The 20,662-nt window shown below is 39.1% G+C and overlaps 1 protein-coding gene across 3 annotated transcripts in view; it reads left to right on the plus strand.

Annotated features, from left to right (window-relative positions):
- The window catches only part of EIF2B3 (eukaryotic translation initiation factor 2B subunit gamma), a 126,388-nt gene that overhangs the window by 33,898 nt on the left and 71,828 nt on the right, over nucleotides 1-20,662 (plus strand). For all 3 annotated transcript variants that reach the window (XM_032301697.1, XM_032301696.1, XM_032301695.1), the window contains exons 4-5: nucleotides 749-908; nucleotides 14,463-14,574. In XM_032301697.1, coding sequence (XP_032157588.1) covers nucleotides 749-908; nucleotides 14,463-14,574 — 272 coding nt within the window. The remainder of the gene's footprint in view (nucleotides 1-748; nucleotides 909-14,462; nucleotides 14,575-20,662) is intronic.

Consider the following 20,662-nt stretch of genomic DNA (forward strand, 5'->3'; position numbering starts at 1 on the left):
AGAGAGGCAGGCAGAGAGAGAGAGAGGAGTTAGCAGGCTCCCTGCAGAGCAGAGAGCCTGATGTGGGGCTCTATCCCAGGACCCTGGGATCATGACCTGAGCTGAAGGCAGAGGCTTTAACCCACTGAGCCACCCAGGCGCCCCAAGTCTTATATTTCTTATCCATAAAAATGGGAACAAATAACAGTAACAATCCCACCCCATGGTGTTGGTATACAAATTACATGAGTGCTTTTATACATACTTGAGGTTTTATAGTAATTGTTTACGAATTAGATTGGTCTCCTGAGAGATGGGCATTATATTATACTCATCCTTTTATTTTCTAGTACTGTAGCAAAGTGACTGCTTTATAGGACTTCATAACCAAATGGAATCATCAGATTATGTGAAAATACTTTTCAAATTGTAAAGAGATGTATAAATTTAAGATCATTAATTCCACAGTCATGGAAATAGACAATGTGGTAGTTTCCAGACTCTTTTCCTTAGAGCCCAGAATTCCAGTGATGCCTCAGGTTGGGCAGCAATAAGACACACACACAGGGAGGTAGATATTCCAGACCTCCCCTGGAACAGTTTACTTAGAGCAACCCTATTTATTTTACTTATTCTGCTGCTATAAAAAATGTTTGAAAACAAGTGTCCAGTCTGTGTGTGCTACCAAGCCATCGTAAGTTTATCCTGTGGTGATGTGTGCGATCCGTTGTCTTTTGTGATACTGACTTTCCCCTTCTCCATTTGACAGACAGATGTACTAGTCCTGAGCTGTGACCTGATCACAGATGTTGCCTTACATGAAGTTGTGGACCTGTTCAGAGCTCATGATGCCTCACTCGCCATGTTAATGAGAAAAGGCCAAGATGGCTTAGAACAAGTTCCTGGTCAAAAGAGGGGGAAAAAACCAGGTGAGGAGTTTGATTTATTTGTATGTTGGGTTTTTATAATAATAACAACTATTATTATTATCTTTCATGCTTTCACTTAGGAAACATTTACTGAGAAGTGACTGTACTATAGGCACTGTGCTAAGAGTTGATGGCATAAAGTCAAATAAGACACATTCCCTGACTTGAAGAGGCTTAGAGCTCTTGATTAGATTCTGGAAAATCCAAGAGGCTTTTGTATGCAAAGAGGAGCACTCAGAACTATTTACAATTTAAGATCAAATTTCAGATAACCTTTAAGCGATTAAAATTACTATTACAAGGGTAGAATGGTTGATTTTTTTTGAATGCTTCAATCACCCTAAATAGTCAATAAACAAGACAGTTGTTAACCATGCTTTTTCTTCTTAGGATTACAACATTCTTATCTTGGTATTTCCCTGGGATTCTAGTAGCAGGTTATTACTTGTTTTACTCTTCAGAGTGATATTAATCTTGTCAGACCAAAAAGAAAGGGAATAATGCTCTAGTCCACCCAAGATTGTAGAGCTTTGCTTAGGGATCTGTTGTTCATTTTTGGTTAAGACATGGTTCTTGATTGCTTTTCCCAGAGTATTTCAAAGCTGAGGCACCGATCCTATGACTGTGCTGCATTTAATGGCTGAACTAATGACCAGAAAGCTTTGTAAGATCACCCTTTTTATATAGATTTTAGTATTTCCTGGAATGATGTATTTTTTTTCCCTTGGAGTTTTCCCCTGGAATGATAGAGATTTTAATATTTCCTAGAATGATGTATTTTTTTCCCCTGGAGTTTTTCCCTGGAATGATGTGTTTTTTAGGTTTTGCTTAGCCAGCATTATGTAACCCATTGTCCTGTCATTATTTATTGATGTAGTCTGTTACACTTATTAGAAGCTGCATATGGTTTACTAGCATCTCACTGGTTTTGGTAGAGATACCTAGAGCTTTCATTCCTAGGATTTGAGAGATCTAGATAATATTTTTAGTTTTATTCCTTAGGCATTTAATTAATTTATAATTTTGGATTATAGCATTAAAACTTTCTAAATTGCTTTTTGTGTTCAAGTGATCACCAGTGTGGACTAATTATTGGGTCCTCTTTCCACCTTATCACTATCTGTGATCCTCATGTTGAGTAATCCTTTTGTTCTTGATGTAGTTTCTACTTTCGTGAGGTCTGGTTCGCTTATTCACAGTTCCCTGTATTCAGCCTTTTCTACCTTATAAACAGGTGTTTATTTTACAAATAAGCATTTCTTGTTTCTTTTTTTATACTCTTCTACTTAAAACAAATTAAAAAATCAAATACCTTATTAGAGTTACTCTTCTTGGTATTTGAGTATTTTGATACATTTCATATTAGCTATTATCTCTTAAGTATCATTATAAGTGCATAGCTTTTCATAATTTTAAATTAGCTATAAGTATTATCTGTCTACCCATCCATTTAAAACTGTTTTGATGCTTGGCCAGTGAAAGTTCATATAAGCTGGCTTTTCTCTCTTCTTTGAAAAGGTATGATGTATATAGGTAACGTACTCTTGAGCTGGAGTGTGAGTATGGAGGCCAGGGAGCAGGGAATGGGACTGGAGAGGATACAGGGATCAAACTAAAGCATTTGAACTTTATCCTCAAAACAGTGGGGAGTTTGAGGAATTTTAAACAAGAGAATGTCCTAATCAGATTTGTGTTATTGAAATATTTTCATACTTAACATGAAATTTTGAATTTCTCAATATCTGTATTTTGTTATATTTGAAGGTTAAGTTTCACCTTGATAATGGAGGGAGGTTTTTTGCTTTTATTAAGAGAGACATCGGGATGCATGGGGTGGGGGGGATGTGGTTGGGGGACAGAAGAGGGAGAAAGAGAGAGAGAATCTTAAGCAGGCGCTGGACCCAGCCTGGAGCCTGATGTGGGGCTTGATCTCACAATCCTGAGATCATGACCTGAGCCAAAATCAAGACCCAGACACTTAACCGACTGAGCTACCCAGGCACCACTAGATAACTGAGTTTTAAATTCCTCCCATGGGGGCGCCTGGATGACTCAGTTGGTTAAGCGTCTGCCTTTGGCTTGGGTCATGATCCCAGCATCCTGGGATCAAGCCCTGCATGGGGCTCCCTGCTCAGCTGGGAGGCTGCTTCTCCCTCTTCCACTCCCCCGGCTTGTATTCCCTCTCTCGATATCTCTCTGTCAAATAAATAAATAAAATCTTCTTAAAAAAATAATAATTAATAAATTCCTCCCATGAAATGCTATGCATTTCAATGATAAGCTTTTTTTTTTTTTGTTAAGGAATCCTAAATTTCTCAGATTGTATATTGGTCTGCTGTTGGCTGCTATTATATGCCAGAAGAACTAGCAGTCCACACTTTCCCAGATATTGTTTAATAGAGCAGATCTGTGTCCAAGTTTCGCAGTGGTGTTCTTAACAGACTTACAGGAGAATGGCTATTGGCTACACGTTTCAGGAGCCATCTTTCACCGTCTTGCTACTTCTGTCTCAGATTTGTAGATGTCTGTTCTGAGGAGGGCAGGAAAAAATTCATGTTTGGATTTTTTGTACTGCTCTCCCCTATCGCCACCCCCTCCAGGCTTTTAATGCTCTCCATCCCTTCTCCCTATGACACATGTGCTCTAAATTTAACTTACCCTTCAAGTTCTTTTCTGAGAAGAGCCTTCCTTGACCCTCTCATATGCAGTTATACCCCCTTATTTGCCTACATATGGTGGCACTGCTCTCTGATTTACTCTCTCCTCTACTTGGCTATCAGCTCTTTGAGAGCTGGGATCATCATATCCTGTTTTGTTCATTTTATCCCCAGCATTTGGCTCAGTTATGGCCCATATTAAGAAGTCAGTACATATTACTGAATGGTTGAGGAGCCTGCCTATAAAGGCGACTCTTACTATCCCCTGCCCAGGTAAGATAAAGTAGATTCAGTTTTTATTTAGCCCATCCAGTTCACTGTAGTATTTCTCAAACTCCTCTCCAGTTCTCAGAGTTAGATAGCCTTGGTCTAGGCTAGATTCGGTAAATATTAGTGTGGTTCAGAATCACACTCAACACTCAATCCGCGTGGCTCCCTGCGCACTAACAAATGTTGGCAGGCATTCTGAACCTGTATTTCTTTTGGTTCAGCTTTCTTTATTTCTCAGAGCTGTATTGCAAGAAAACTTCTTCTGCTTGGGTTTTTGTTTTATCTCTTTTGAAAAATCCCAACCACCACCACCACCCCTTTTATACTAATTATATTTAACAGAAGTGACTTGAAATCCCAGCATACTCAAAACTGAAATTCTTGTGATTGAGGAAATAGCTTATAGAAGTAGATTCAAATATGCTAGAATTTATAAGTCACAGTGTGAGAAGTACAGAGGTAGCATATGCAAAATACAGAGAACAGTTTAATGTCCTAGTTACAGGGGAATATATTTAAAAGCACAATATTTAAAAAGAAGGAGGTGAACAGTATACTGATATGCAGACAGGGTAGTTGGTATGAGATAAGATCCCTGACTTACAAATGCATTGAATTTTGATGTAGTCATTGAACTTAGAGCATACTATATATAAAGTTTATGCTAAAGCTTATATGGGAAACAAAAATAATCAAGATTTGCTCTCAAAATAAAACCTGGTGAATGGACTAAAACTAATTAATATTACACTATATATTAACTAACTGGAATTTTTTTTTTCCTTAAAGATTTTATTTATTTGAGAGAGAGGCAGAGAACATGAACAGGGGAGAGGAGGCAGAGGGAGAGGGAGAAGCAGAATCCCTGCTGAGCAGGGAGCCCAACACAGCCAATCCCAGGACCCGGAGATCATGACCGAGCCACCCTGGCACCCCACTAACTGGAATGTAAATAAAAACATGAAACTGAAAAAAAAAAAAAAGAAGAAGAATTATGAAATAAAATAAAATCCAGTGAGTGGGGCTATGTAGTTTTATTATTTACCAAGTTTTATATCCATTTATGGCATACTAGCATTTTGTAGGTAGTTGCTCAATATCAAATCATTAATAAATGGTAGAATCAGAACTTGAACCTGTGCTTTCTGACTCCATAGCCTGAGCTTTCTTTTTCTTTCCTTTTTGAATTTAGTTTTTATTTTCATCAAAGTTTTATATGTTCATAATTTAAAGAGTGATGGAATTATCCAGGGCATATTATAAGAAATAGCCATCCTTCACTGTGTCTATCCTCATTTTACCCAAAGGCAGCCACTTTCAACATATTTAGCTAATTTTTTTTCACATTTAACTCCATATCTTCAAAGGACATGCTTTTGTTTGCTATGTCTTGGTATTTTTAGTTTTAGGAATTATTTACTTACTTCCTACTATAGAAATTTAAAGATTTAGTTCTGTTTTACCACATCCTCTAGCCCCACCACACACATGCAGACTCCCAGTTTCCCCATTTATTGCCATGTTTATTAACATATATTTAATGTTTACACCACTATAACTGTTTAAATGTTATTCATAAGGGGCAGCTGAGTGGCTCAGTCGGTTAAGTGTCTGCCTTTGGCTCAAGTCATGATCCCTGGGTCCTGGGATCGAGCATGGTACTGGATTCCCTGTTCAGTGGAGGGCCTCCTTTTCCCTCTTCCTCTCTTCCTCCCCACCATTCATGCTCCCTTTCTCTTTCTCTCTCAAATACATAAAATTTTTTAAAAAATTAAAATAAATGGTATTCACAGCTGAACCTTATATGAGATTACTTTTCTCTTTCCTCCTTTTATTTTCCTAAAAATTGTCTTGTTTTTTCATTTGCTTAATTTTCTATGTATTTATTACTAATTCAGCCTTAGCCCCACTGGTATGAATTTCTTCTCATTATTTCCTAACACTTTAAGTGTTCTCTCAGTTTCAAACTCCTGAAGATATCTCTCTTAGAACTTTTCTGGATTAGTAGCTCTTCTGTAGAACTGCCATTTTAGGTTCACACTTCAATCTCATAATTTTCCTCTTAGTTTAGACTCACTTTTTTGTGGAACATATCCTCTGGTAGCCTTCTCAGATGGGTTCGTGAAAAATAAATTTTTATAGCTTTTGCATGTCTTCATTCTGTCTCAGTGGTTGTTTGATATTTTGGCTAGGTATAATCTTCTCTTGGAAATTATGTCCCTTTGCGGTACCTGGGTGGCTCAGTCAGTTAAGTATCTGCCTTTGGCTCACATCGTGATCCTGAAGTCCAGGGATTGAGCCCTGCATTGGGCTCCCTGGTCAGCAGGGAGTTTACTGCTCCCTCTACCTCTCCCCCAACTCATGTTTTTTCTCTTACTCACTCTTTCTCTCTCTCTCTCAAATAAATAAATAAATAAAATCTTTAAAAAAAGAGAGAGAGATCATGTCCCCTCAAAATGAAGGTATCATCTCACTGTCTTCTAGCTTTTCTGTTAAATCTAACACAATTCTGATTCTTCATTCTCTTCATGAAAACTTTTTCTCCCCTTTTGGGAAGCTTCTAGGATCTTTCTATTTACAAAGTTATTAAGTTTCACTCTGATTGTTTTCAGTACAGTCTGTTATCATCCCTTGTGTTGGATGTTAATGGGCCTTTTGATCTGAAAAGTCAAGTCTTCAATTCGGAAAGATTTTCGCAAATTAATATCTTTTTTCTTTTTAACCCACCAGCAAACTCAAACTTTAAAACAACTTTTACTAGCGTGATTTCCAGCCCCCTTCCCCAAATTGTTGTTATCCCTCTTTGTTTGTTTTAAGATTTTATTTACTTATTTGAGAGGGTGAGAGAGAAAATGCAACAGAGGGATATGTCAGAAGGAAAAGCAGACCCCGCCGCTGACCAGGGTGCCTGACGCAGGGCTCGATCCCAGGACCCTGGAATCATGACCTGAGCAAAAGACAGATGCTTAAGGGACTGATCCACCCAGGCGCCCCAGTGTCTTACTCTTGATCTCAGCTCAAGTCTCAAATCTCGGGGTCATGAGTTCAAGCCCTATATTGGGCTCCACACTGAGCATGGAGCCTACTTTAAAAAAAAAAAAAAAAAAAGACTGTTACCAAAAGATTAGAAATAACAAGTGTTGGTGAGGATGCATGGAAAGGGGAACCCTCAGATACTGTTGGTGGGAATGTAAATTGGTGCAGCCACTTTGGAAAAGGGTATGGAAATTCCTTTAAAAATTAAAAAAAGAATTACCATATGATCCAATAATTCCACTACCAAGTATTTCTCCAAAGAAAATGAGAACACTTGGGGCACCTGGGTGGCTCAGTGGGTTAAAGCCTCTGCCTTTGGCTCAGGTCATGATCCCAGGATCCTGAGATCGAGCCCCGCATCGGGCTCTCTGCTCAGCAGGGAGTCTGCTTCCTCCTCTCTCTCTCTGCCTGCCTCTCTGCCTACTTGTGATCTCCGTCTGTCAAATAAATAAATAAAATCTTAAAAAAAAAAAAAAGAAAATGAGAACACTAATTCAAAAAGATATATGCAACCCCTTGTTCCTTGCAGCTTTATTTATAGTGACCAAAATATGGAAACAACCTAAGTGAATGGATAAAGAAATTGTGGTATCTATACACAGTGGAAGATTATTCAGCCACAAAAAAAAGAATGAAATCTTGCCATTTGCAACAACGTGGTTGGACCCCAAGGATATTATGTTAAGTGAAATAAGTCAGACAGAAAGACAGATACAATATGATCTCTTTTACATGTGGAACCTAAAAAAAAAAAATAAAATTTAAACTGAGCTCATAGAGGGACACCTAGATGGCTCAGTCGGTTAAGCATCTGCCTTCAGCTCAGGTTATGATCGCGGGGCTCTGGGATCAAGTCCTGAACTGGGCTCCTTGCTCAGCGGGGAGCCTGCTTCTCCCTCTGCCTGCTGCTCCCCTTCTTGTGCACTGGCTCTCTCTCTCTGACAAATAAATAAATAAAATCTAAAAATTAAAAAAAAAAACCTTTAAAGAAAACAAACTAAGCTCATAGATACAGAGAATAGATTGGTGGTTTTCAGAGATGGGGAGTGGGAGATAGGAGGAGGTAAACTGCTTTTGTTTTATTTTGCATTAGTTTAAATAAATTGAATTTTTTAGGGGCGCCTAGGTGGCTTAGCTAAGTGTCTCCTTCGGCTCAGATCATGATTCAGGGTCCCAGAATCAAGCCCCACATCAGGCTCCCTGCTCTGTGGGGAGCCTGTTTCTCCCCTTGCCCCTCCCACACTTATGGATGCTCTCTCTCTCTAATAAATAAATAAAATTTTAAAAAGTAATAGAATAAATTGCAATTTTAGAAATGTAAAGTTAAAACCTGCACAAAAAAGTGGCATGATTTGCTTTTCATTATTCTGCTTCTTCATTATTCTTTAGGTTGGCAGTTTGGCCTGTTGTAGCTGAGTTGGCTCACTTCTGTTCAAGTGATTATCAGCTAGTGTATATTTTCTGTTGTGTAAATTATCTATTGTTGCATAACAAATTACCACAAACTTAACATCTTAAAACAATACTGTGGGTCAGGAATCCAGGCACTCTGACTCAGAGTCTTTTACAAGCCTGAAATCAATGTGTCATTTAGGGTTGAGGTTTCATCTGAAGGCTCAGCTAGGAAAGGATTAGCTTCTGAGCTCACTTGTTTATTGGCAAAAATTCAGTTCCCTGAGGACTGTTGGATTAAGAGCCTCAATTTCTAACTGGATGTTGGCCAGAGGCTGCCCTCATTTCCTTATTACTTGGGCCTCTTCAGCAGAACAACTTGCTTCCCCAGAGCCAGCAAGGGAGAGAACCTTCTAGCAAGACAGAAGTTATAAAGTTATGTGACTAAATCACAAAAATAGTATCTCATCACCTTTGCCACATTCTGTTGGTTAGAAGCAAGCTGCTGGGCCAGCCCATATTCATGATGGGGGGGGGGGGATACAGAAGATTGTGACTACCAAGAGGCAATTAGCATTCTTAGAGATGACCTACCACAGTTGGGCTCACTGATATGTTGAGGCCCTCAGCTGTGATAGTTGGATTTCTCTTTCCATCTACTCTGTTACCATACTGGAGGCCCAAGCTTGTTCACATGGCAGCAGCAGGTTCTTAAAGAGTAAGAGAGGAACTACAAACAAGATCTCTTGGATCTAAGCTTGGAACTCACACTGTATCACTTTCATTGCATTCTTTAAAGCTAGTGGCTAGGCCAGCCTGGATATAAGGGATGGGGAACTAGACCTTAACCTCTTTTTTTCCCCTCCCGTGAGCACTTTTTTTTCCTTCAGTTTTGTTTTGTTTTGTTTTTTTATGGTGATAAAATACATGTAAAATTTACCATCTTTTTTTAAGTGTACAGTTCATTGGTGTTACAGTTATAACGCTGTGCAACCATCACCACCATCTCCATAACTCTTTTCATCTTTTGAAACTGGAACTTAGTAACTCCTCATTTCCTCCTTCCTCGAGCCCCCCCGCCCCTGAAGCCAGTATGATACTTTCTGTCTCTATGATTTTGACTACTTTAAGTACCATATGTAAGTGAAATCATACAGTATTTGTCTTTCTGCCACTGGCTTATTTCATAGTGTAATGCCTCTGAGGTTGATCTGGGCTTAGCATATTGCAGAATTTCCTTCATTTTTAAGGCTGAATTATATTTTCTTGTATGTATATATTATGTTTTGCTTATCCATTACTTTATCAGTGGACACTTGGGTTGCTTTCACATTTCAGCTATTCTGAATAATGCTGTTATGAACAGGGGTGTACACATGTCTCTGTGAAACCCGGCCTCTCATTTTTTGGGGTGGTATATCCAGAAATAGAATTGCTGAATCATGTAGTAAGTCTGTTTGTTTCGGGTTTGTTTTTTTTTAAGATTTTATTTATTTATTTGACAGAGAGAGAGCAAGCAAGCACAAGCAGGGGGAGTGGGAGAGGGAGAAGCACACTCCCCGCTGAGCTGGGAGCCCAGTGCGGGGCTTGATCCCAGGACCCTGGGATCATGACCTGAGCCAAGAACAGATGCAACCAACTGAGCACCCAGGCACCCCTCTATTTTTAATTTTTTGAGGAACTATTTTATATTGTAGCTATACCATTTTACATTCTAGACCTTACCTCTTGAAGGGAAGAACAACAAATTTGTAACCCTTTTAAATCTACTATATAGGGGTGCCTGGGTGGCTCAGTGGGTTAAAGCCTCTGCCTTCAGCTGAGGTCATGATCCCAGGGTCCTGGCATCGAGCCCTGCATTGGGCTCTCTTTTCATCAGGGAGTCTACTTCCCCCTCTCTCTCTGCCTGCCTACTTGTGATCTCTCTCTCTGTAAAATAAATAAATAAAATCTTTTTTTTTTTAAATCTACTATATACATTTTTTTCCATAATTGAAGTATGTTTTTTTATTTTATTTATTTATTTATTAAAGATTTTATTTATTTATTTGACAGAGAGAGATCATAAGTAGGCAGAGAGGCAGGCAGAGAGAGAGAGAGGAGGAAGCAGGCTCCCTGCTGAGCAGAGAGCCTGATGTGGGACTCGATCCCAAGACCCTGAGATCATGACCTGAGCCAAAGGCAGCGGCTTAACCCACTGAGCCACCCAGGTGCCCCTGAAGTATGTTTTTTTTATGTACTGTGAGTTGGCATTAAGGGAGATATCTAGGAGATCCACAGTTAAGGTTGGTATCTTGGAGGACCCATTCAAGGAAGTTCACTAAATCCAACTTAATGAAGCCTATATCCTTCACGTACTTACAGAAACACTGGCAGCATATTGAGGTCAGATTTCAGGATGAGACCATGCTGGTTTGAACAGCCATGGCAAGAACAAGAACCCTGACCAAATTTTCTCAGATGGCTCCCATAGAGCTAGCTGCTGGTAACCCATCCTGCTCTCTCAGCTGCAATGAGGCAAAAGGGCTACTATATACATTTGTAGTTTTGATTTGCTATATTTTGTTTAGGATCCTTCTACTTATGTAATAAATTAATATGCCTCATATTTTTATCTGGTATTGGCATCAAGATCCTGCTAGCCTTATAAAATGAGGAAATGAAATTCCCTACTATAATAGCCAATATAATGTCTGTCATAGGGGAGGTGCACAAGTACATTTATTAGTTGAATGAATGAATGGATAAGTAAATGACTATAGAAGAAACAAAAGGGTCAGGCAGACTAGTAAAAATCAACTAGAAAAAAATTATGAGTAGTTGACAGAATTTTTTTTAATGGAAATTCATAGTTTTAACTGTTTTCTTAATCTCATTTTTGTAATCTTCTTAGGATAGACATTCTGATATTACTTGCTCTGCTCCCAAAGTGTAATATACATTGTTAGAACAGGAAGAAATCTTTCCCAGGTCTCTATAATTTGTAGCATATTCGTAGGTCCCAGTTACTATGGTAGCTACGAGGAAGCAAATATAGGGAGGGGACCCTGAGAGTGAGGAATGTGAATAAAGAGCACAGAGCACTTGGACATCACTGCTCCCAGGACATTAAGTAATTCAAGGTTTTGTGGGCTGAAGGACTTGGATAGAGGAAGCACTCCAAATTATATCCAAAAATAACATCTCTGTGTTTCTTTTTAAAATATTGGCTCATAATCAGACTGTTGCAGACTGTTATATTCTCAAGTTTCCTTGTAACGGATGAATTAATATATGTCATATCTACTGTGTGACATTTGAAATTCTCTGCAAAATTCACTTCAACTGAAATTTCCTGTAAAACTTACTTCAAATTGGTAATTGGTATTATTTACCCTTCCTTCTTGGGAGTTCACTAATTTTGGTTATTGGGGGGAAAAAAAACCCAACATATAGCTTGTTGGGGTTTTTTTAGTTTATTTATTTATTTAAGTAATCTCTACACCTAGTGCGGGGCTCAAATTCATGGCCGTGAGATCAAGAGTCACCTACTCAGGCGCCTGGATGGCTCAGTGGGTTAGGCCGCTGCCTTCGGCTCGGGTCATGATCTCGGGGTCCTGGGATCGAGTCCCGCATGGGGCTCTCTGCTCGGCGGGGGGCCTGCTTCCTCCTCTCTCTCTCTCTCTGTCTGCCTCTCTGCCTGCTTGTGATCTCTCTCTGTCAAATAAATAAATAAAATCTTTAAAAAAAAAAAGTCACATACTCTTCTGATGAGCCAGCCATGTGCCCCAACATACAACTTTTTTTTTCTTTTTAAGATTTTATTTATTTATTTATTTATTTATTTGACAGAGAGAGAGAGAGATCACACAGGTGGAGAGGCAGGCAGAGAGAGGAGGAAGCAGGCTTCCCGGCAGAGAGCCCGATGTGGGGCTCCATCCCAGGACCCTGGGATCATGACCTGAGCCAAAGGCAGAGGCTTTAACGCACTGAGCCACCCAGGTGCTCCCCAACATATAACTTTTTATGATAGTTTTTCCCTATTTAGATTCAGATGCTACAGATGAATAGATGACCAGAAACCATCTGAAGGAGAGAATGCTTTCAAGCACCTGGGCTAAACACATCATACACTTGAGTAATACATTTGGTTCTAGGTATACAGGCAGTTGCAGCCAACAATGAAGCCTGTTCAGTTATGTGGTACCTGTTGTCTGTCAGTAGGAGGCAGACAAATTCATCTTTAGAAATACTAGAGGTTCTAGAGGCTCCTGAGTGGCCTGGTTGATTAAGCGCGGGCTCTTGATCTCAGGGCCATGAGTTCAAGCCCCACATTGGGATCCACACTGTGCGTGGAGCCTGCTTTAAAAAAGAAAGGGAGAAAAAAGCAATATTATTTTTCTAGAGCTCAACTATTTTTTTCTTTTTCAAAGAGGCATTAAATCCTTCTTCCTTTATTTGATTGCTGTGAGGACCAAATGAGAATATGCGTTTTGTTTAGTTTTTTTAAACATAAACATTTTATTTAATGTTTGAGTTAAGCTCTTATACAGGTTATAAGAGCTTTGCAAATATTAACTGATTTAGTCCTCATAATAAGCCTATGTGAGGTAGACACTATTATGATACACATTTTGCAGATGAAACTGAGGGATAAAGGTATCTTGCTCAAAGACATACAGCTAGTAAGTGGGATTTATACCCAGGTGGTTAGGCCTCAGAGGCACTCTTCTTTATCATGATGCTATGCTTCCTCTATGTGAAAATGCTTTTGTAAGCTATAGATAGATACTGTTAGTAGTTTTTATTAAGTGCCTGACACTATACTAGATGTTACAGGAGATACAAAGGAATCATAAGCCTGCCTTTGAAGAATTTATAAGCTGGTTAGGGAAAGAAATAAAACAGAGAAAACAGCAATAATACAACAGCCTGTAACATCACCATCTACCAGAGAACTCTCCACATTATTAAATAGGCACCTTGTTTTCTTTCAGTGCTCTCTTACACAGCATAAAATCTAATGCATAATAGATATATGGTTAATGTTGATTAATGTACATGTCCTTAAATAATGTTATGCCCACTTCCACAGTGAGGAGACCTCAGGTGTTACTTGCAGAGAAAGAATTCCTTTTTATACTATTCTTCTGTGCCATGTAATGAGTTTATGGACCATCCACTTATTTGGCTTTTTTTTTTTTTTCATTAACATATAATATATTATTTGCCCCAGGGGTACAGGTCTGTGAATCATCAGGCTTACACACTTCACAACACTCACCGTAGCACATACCTCCCCAATGTCCATAACCCAACCACCCTCTCCATAACCCCCTTGGCTTTTTATTTTTTATTTTTATTTTTGACAAAAATTCTGCATATTTAAAGTGTGCAGTGATGTTTTGATATATGTAGACATGATTATGAAATGATTGCCACAGTCAAACGAACATACCTACCACCTCCTTAACTCTTTGTTTTGGGGGTAATTTCACATTTACAGAATGATTATAAGACTAGTAGAGAACTTATATATCCTTTACCCAGATTCCCCAAATGTTAAGATTTGTTCTATCATTTGCTCTCCTTGTGATATACTTTCAATATATAATATGTGTAAACAAAATATTACATATACTATTATTATTTTTCTCAGCTATTTGAGAATAAGTTGCAGGTATGATTCCCTTTGCCTTTAAATACATTGGTGTATATCCTGTCCCCCACGCCTCACTGCCACCCAGAAAGGACAGTCTGTTAAAACAGAAAATTACACTGCTACAATACTTTAATCTACAGATTTTTTTTTTTTTTTTTTTTTTTTTTAACAGACAGAGATCACAAGTAGGCAGAGAAGCAGGTAGAGAGAGAGAGGGAAGCAGGCTCCCTGCCGAGCAGAGAGCCCAATGCAGGGCTCGATCCCAGGACTCTGGGATCATGACCTGAGCCGAAGGCAGAGGCTTTAACCCACTGAGCCACCCAGGTGCCCCATAATCTACAGATCTTATTCAGACTTCACCAGTTAACCTAACACTATCCTTTAGAACAATACAAAAACATTTTGACTAGTCATGTTTTAAACATTATGGTATGTGCTGTATGACAATCCTGTATTTAGTACCAAGAGCATTGTGAGCAGGTGCCCTGTCCCCCAGACTTCGTCATGCAGGCCGGGGCAAGTGGCTTTGTTTGATTTCCCTTCTTTTGTATGATCCAGTGGAGCAGCGTGACTTCATCGGAGTGGACAGCACAGGAAAGAGGCTGCTCTTCATGGCTAATGAAGCGGACTTGGATGAAGAGCTGGTCATTAAGGGATCCATCCTGCACAAGTAAGCCCTAGGGTTTTCTTTCTGGCAGTTCTCCTTGTCTTAAAACAAAATAAAACCACCCAGTGGATGGGAAAGGGGGGAATGAACGCTAGATTATACTGTGTGAAATTGACAAAAGTATGTGGCTGTTTTCCCATGAGACAGGATGAAGGCTTTTCTTCACTGCACAAAAGCTTAGCTTTTCCCTGTGTCTTTTTTGCCAAGGTAGAGTCAAATCCTGCATAGCAGTAGGGCAAAGCAGCTGTGGGGAGAAGAGGGAACAGGACTGTCTTTCTAACAGTGTTCTGGAGCTTCCTTTTCTTTAATTGTGGTAAGCACAAAACATAAAATTTACCATCTTATCCACTTTTAAGTGTACAGTTCACTAGTGTTAAACATATTCACATTGTTGTGAAGCAGATCTCCAGAACTTTTTCATCTTGCAGAACCAAAATTCTGCATCTGTTGAACAATAGCTCTTCCCTTTTTCCTGTCCCCAGCTCCTGGTAACTGCCATTCGACTCTCTGTTTCTATGAATTTGATTACATTAGATGCCTCAGATAAGTAGAATTATGCAGTATTGTGCTTTGTTGACTGGTTTATTTCACTGAGTATAAAATCCTCAGGGTTCATCCATGTTGTAGCATGTGTCAGAATGCCTTCCTTTGTAAGGCTACATAATATTCCGTTGTGTTGGGTGCCTGGGTGGCTCAGTGGGTTAAGCCGCTGCCTTCGGCTCAGGTCATGATCTCAGGGTCCTGGGATCGAGTCCCGCATCGGGCTCTCTGCTCAGCAGGGATCCTGCTTCCCTTCCTCTCTCTCTGCCTGCCTCTCTGTCTACTTGTGATTTCTCTCTGTCAAATAAATAAATAAAATCTTAAAAAAAAAAAAAATTCCGTTGTGTGGAAATGCCACATTTTTTTTTTTTTTAATGTATTCATCTGTCAGCAGATACTTGAGTCACTTCCACCTCTTGGCTATTGTGAATAATGCTGCAGTGAACATGGGTGTGCACATATCCCTTTGAGATCCTGCTTTGGATTCTTCTGGATATATACCCAGAAGTGGGATGCTACATTCTATGACAGTTCTAGTTCTAATGTTTGGAGAATCCTCTCTGCTGTTTTCTATAGTGACTGTGCTGTTTTACAATCACACCAACAGTGTACAAACATTCTAGTTTCTCTACATCCTTGTCAACACTTGTTATTTTCTGTTTTTTGATAGTAGCCATCATAATGGCTACAAATAGGCAACCCAGTCACACATCTTCTTTAATCAGCATTTATTGAGTGCTTGCCCAGTATGGACTTTTTTTTTTTTTTTTTTCAGATTTTTATTTATTTATTTGACAGAGAGAAATCACAAGTAGATGGAGAGGCAGGCAGAGAGAGAGAGGGAAGCAGGCTCCCTGCCGAGCAGAGCCCGATGCGGGCCTCGATCCCAGGACCCCGAGATCATGACCCGAGCCGAAGGCAGCGGCCCAACCCACTGAGCCACCCAGGCGCCCCCCAGTATGGACTTTTTTATCAGAAGCCACCATACTCAGAGCTGTACTGTCTGATACCAGTACACAGGAAAGTTTGAAAACTGTTTGGAGCCTGGGTTTGACTTGTCTGTGGTTTTGTCCCAGATTGCAGTTCTCTGTTATCCTTTTTTTTTTTTTAAGATTTTATTTATTTATTTGACAGAGAGAGATAACAAGTAGGCAGAGAGGCAGGCAGATAGAGGGGAAGGAGGCTCCATGCCAAGCAGAGAGCTCGATGCAGGGCTCGATTTCAGGACCCTGGGATCATGACCTGAGCCGAAGGCAGGTCATTATATATATATATTATATAATATATATAATATATAAAAAATATGTACTAAAGCTTAAAAACTATTGGTCAAGGAAAGAAACAAGATTCTGACAAGAAACAGAAAGGAATAGGGGCACCTGGGTGTCTGTTAAACGTCTGCCTTTGGCTCAGGTTATGATCCCAGGGTCCTAGATCAGACCCCCTGCTCATCAGGGAGCCTGCTTTTCCCTCTGCACCTCTCCCTGCTCATGCTCTCTCCCTCTCTTTCTTATATAAACAAATAAAATCTTAAAAAAAAAAAAAAAAAAAGAGGGGTGCCTGGGTGGCTCAGTGGGTTAAGGCCTCTGCCAAAGGGCTTGGGTCATAATCCCAGGGTCCTGGGATCAAGCCCCGTAATAAATAAATTAAATAAATAAATAAAATCTTTTAAAAAAAAAAAAAAAGGAAGAAGAAGAGAGAAACAGAAAGGAATGAAGGTAGGCTCCCAACTCCACCGTATCACAGCTCACCAGAAGCCATACTGATATATTAATGAAATCCTGCAAATTCTCACTAATAGCTCCAAAGCTGGAAAGAAGCAAACTGAACACATATCTGTACTTCTGTCTTCTTCTGACTGAGGAGCAGTGGGAATAACTACTTGCAAATAAATGATAAAGCAGAGAAAATGAACAATGAGGCTGACTTTTAACAGAAACAAAAGATCAAGCCTACAAATGAATAGGTGACGTAATATAAAGCTGAAAGCTATTCCTCCATAAGAATAGAATATACCCCTTAATTATGTGGAATGAAAGAAGAATATATAACAGAATCTCGGGAAAGAAAAATATTTTAATAGAGATTCTGCAGTTCCTTAGCCATGTTCCCTATGTTCCTTCCACATTCCCTGAAGCCATAGAAAAATACACAGAATATAAAATAAGTAGCACTACTGGGCATTTGTCTGAAGAAAACAAAAACAGAAATTTGAAAAGATAGGTGCATTTATGTTTATTGCAGCATTATTTAAAGTGGATATAGAAGCAGCCTGTGTCCACTGATGGATGAATGGATAAAGAAGATATGGTGGGTGGGACGCCTGGGTGGCTCAGTTGGTTGAGCGGGTGCCTTCGGCTCGGGTCATGATCCCAGCGTCCTGGGATCGAGTCCCGCATCAGGCTCCTTGCTCCGCGGGGAGCCTGCTTCTCCCTCTGACTCTGCCTTCCACTCTGTCTGCCTGTGCTTGCTCTTACTCGCTCTCTCTCTGACAAATAAATAAAATAAAATCTTTAAAAAAAAAAAAAAAAAGAAGATATGGTGGGGCACCTGGGTGGCTCAGTTGGTTGGGCATCTGTCATCAGCTGAGGTCATGATCCCCAGGGCCTGGGATCGAGCTCTACATGGGGCTCCCTCCTTATGGGGAGTCTACTTCTCCCTGTCCGTCTGCTTCTCCTCCTTGCTCATTCTTTCTCTCTCTCTAGTAAATAAAACAAAATCCTTTTTTTAAAGAAAATTTAAAAAATAAAAAACAGAAACAGACCCATAAATAAAGAGAACAAACTGGTGGTAGCCAGAGGGGAGGAAGGTGGGGACGGGCAAAAAGAGGCAAAGGAGGGTAGAAGGTACAGACCTCAAGTTAATGAGATGAGTGAGTCACAGGTATGAAAGATTCAACACAGGGAGTTTAGTCAATAGTATTATAATAGCACTGTGTGGTGACAGATAGTAGCTACACTTCTGGTGAGCATAGCATAAGGTGTCAAATCACAGTGTTGTACACATGAAACTAATGTAACATTGTGCATCAACTATACTTCAGTATAAACAAAACGGAAAAAAAATCACCACCACACATAGTAGTTGGTCTCAGATACAGATGGATGAGAGGTAAGAACTCATCCATATCATATCAAAATAAATAAAACAAGCACGAACAAGACCAAAAGAATCAGTATTTCAACTACGGAAACATATAGCAAACAAATGAAAGCAAGAAAAATACTCTGAAAAGACAATGTATCCTGAAAAAAACACAATTCAATGACTAGAATTTCCTGTACTGTACAGCTATAAAACAACTCATCAAAATGTGAATTTAATAAATAAAAGTTCAGTGATGGGGTGATAAAACAACATGAGATAAAAGAAGATATTATAGAACTAAGAAAATAAATTGAAAACTAATTAAAATAGCAAAGAACACAACAGATACCGCTGAAAATCAAATTATTGACATAGAGGAAAGGCTTGAGGTATTTAGAGATTTTGATGAAAAAAGAAATGATTAAAAATTATAGCGAATCTAATAGAAAAAAAAAGACAAAGATGACTCAATAAATTAATATCTCTGAAAAAGAGAACTAAACATGTGGCCAAAGGCTGTATTCAAAGATATAAGGCCTTTTTGGCAAACTAGTTTAAGGCTTTTAATATAAAGATAGAAGGGCTAAGTAAATATGATGACTTCTGAAATTCCACTAAAACAGCAAGATGGAGATTTTAGAGAGGGATAAATCCAGAAGACTAAAGAAGATTAAAAATGAAAAAACAACAACCACAGTTTGGAAACAGGAAAGCAGGACAGTTGAACATACCTGAGAAAGCTGAATGCTAAGCCAGCAGTGGGCGAAGCTGAACTGTAGACTGATTCACCCTACAAAACTCTAAGTAGTCAAGATTCAGCAGTACCACGTATATCCAAAAGTGAAGCTAAAAACTGGATTACTTGAGAATTTGTCCAAACTGTAGATAGATGCTCAGATTTCCTCCCCATCAAACCTCATAAGATTTATTCTTGGAAGAGGGTAAAGTAGATCTCTGGATTGGGGCACTAGGCATGAATGAAGTTAGAGGTACCATACAAAAAATGGGGGGTACAATACAAAAAAAAAGTGAACGTATGTCCTGAGGTCTTTAGCTTCTGTCTCCCACTTAGCTTCTATATACCAGCAGCCAAGCTTGTATCTGTTAAGCAAGGACATTAGAAGATTCTTCTCTGTGGTAAAAGACAGTCCAAGAGGAGACCTAAAGACATAGACATCAGGGAATCCCCACCGGAAAACCCAGTTCTTGGTTCATCCTACCTTGAATTTCGAAGTTGACAAAGCTCACCACATGTTGGGTGTTCACAGTGAGATATTTATTGTGCCATTCTTAAATTTAGATAAAAAAGAAACAGGGATTACAAGATGTAGGGGCTGGAACAAACAGAAAAAAAACCCAAGTTAGCAGAAAGCCCAATAAAAATTGTTCAGAGAGAAGAAAACTTCAAAAGTAACATTACTCAGAAAGATTCACTAATATTTGAACATCTGAATATCACTATCCTAGGAGATAGGAATACAGCAGCAAACAAAGTGCACCAAAATCCTTGCCCTCATTGAGAGATGAGAGAATACTGCATTCATGAACCCAAAAGCAGAATGCTATATTAAAAAGGGAGCATTTAGTGGCACAGAAATAGACATGGAGATCAGTGGAACAGAAGAGAGAGCCCAGAAATAAACCCATGATTTATATGGACAATTAACTTATGACAAAGGAGCCAAGAATATACAATATAGAAAAGATGGTCTCTTTGATAAATGGTGCTGAGAAAACTGGATAGCTGCATACAAAAGAATGAAACTGGACCACTTTCTAACATCATACACAAAAATAAGCTCAAAGTGGATTAAAGACTAAATGTGAGACCTGAAAATATGAAAGTCCTAGAAGAGAACACGGGCAATAATTTCTCTGACATTGATCATAACAACATTTTTCTATATGTCTCCTAAGGCAAGGAAAACAAGAACAAAAATAAACTATTTGGACTACATTGCAGTAAAAAGCTTTTGCCCAGAAAAGAAAACCATCAACAAAACAAAAAGGCAGCCCACTGAATGGGAGAAGATATTTGTAAACGATATATCCAATAAGAGGTTAATATCCAAAATATATATATAAAGAACTTACCCGGGGTGCCTGGGTGGCTCAGTCAGTTAAGCGTCCAACTCTTGGTTTCTGCTCAGGTCGTGATCTCATGTTTCGTGTGATCAAGCCCCATGTTGGGCTCCATGCTCAGGAGGGAATCTGCTTGAGATTCTCTCCCTCTACCCCTGACCCAACATGTGTACATGCTTGCTCTCACTCTCTCTCAAATAAACAAATCTTTAAAAAGAACTAGACAACTCAACACAAAAAAAGAAAAAAAAATCTGACTTAAAAGTGAACAGAAGACCTGAATAGACATATTTCCAAAGAAGACAGACAGAGAGCCAACAGACACATAAAGAGATGTTCAGCATCACTCATCATCAGGGAAATGCAAATCAAAACTACAGTG

This window comes from Mustela erminea, chromosome 10 (genome assembly GCF_009829155.1).
Source record: "Mustela erminea isolate mMusErm1 chromosome 10, mMusErm1.Pri, whole genome shotgun sequence".
Taxonomy (NCBI): Eukaryota; Metazoa; Chordata; class Mammalia; order Carnivora; family Mustelidae; genus Mustela; species Mustela erminea.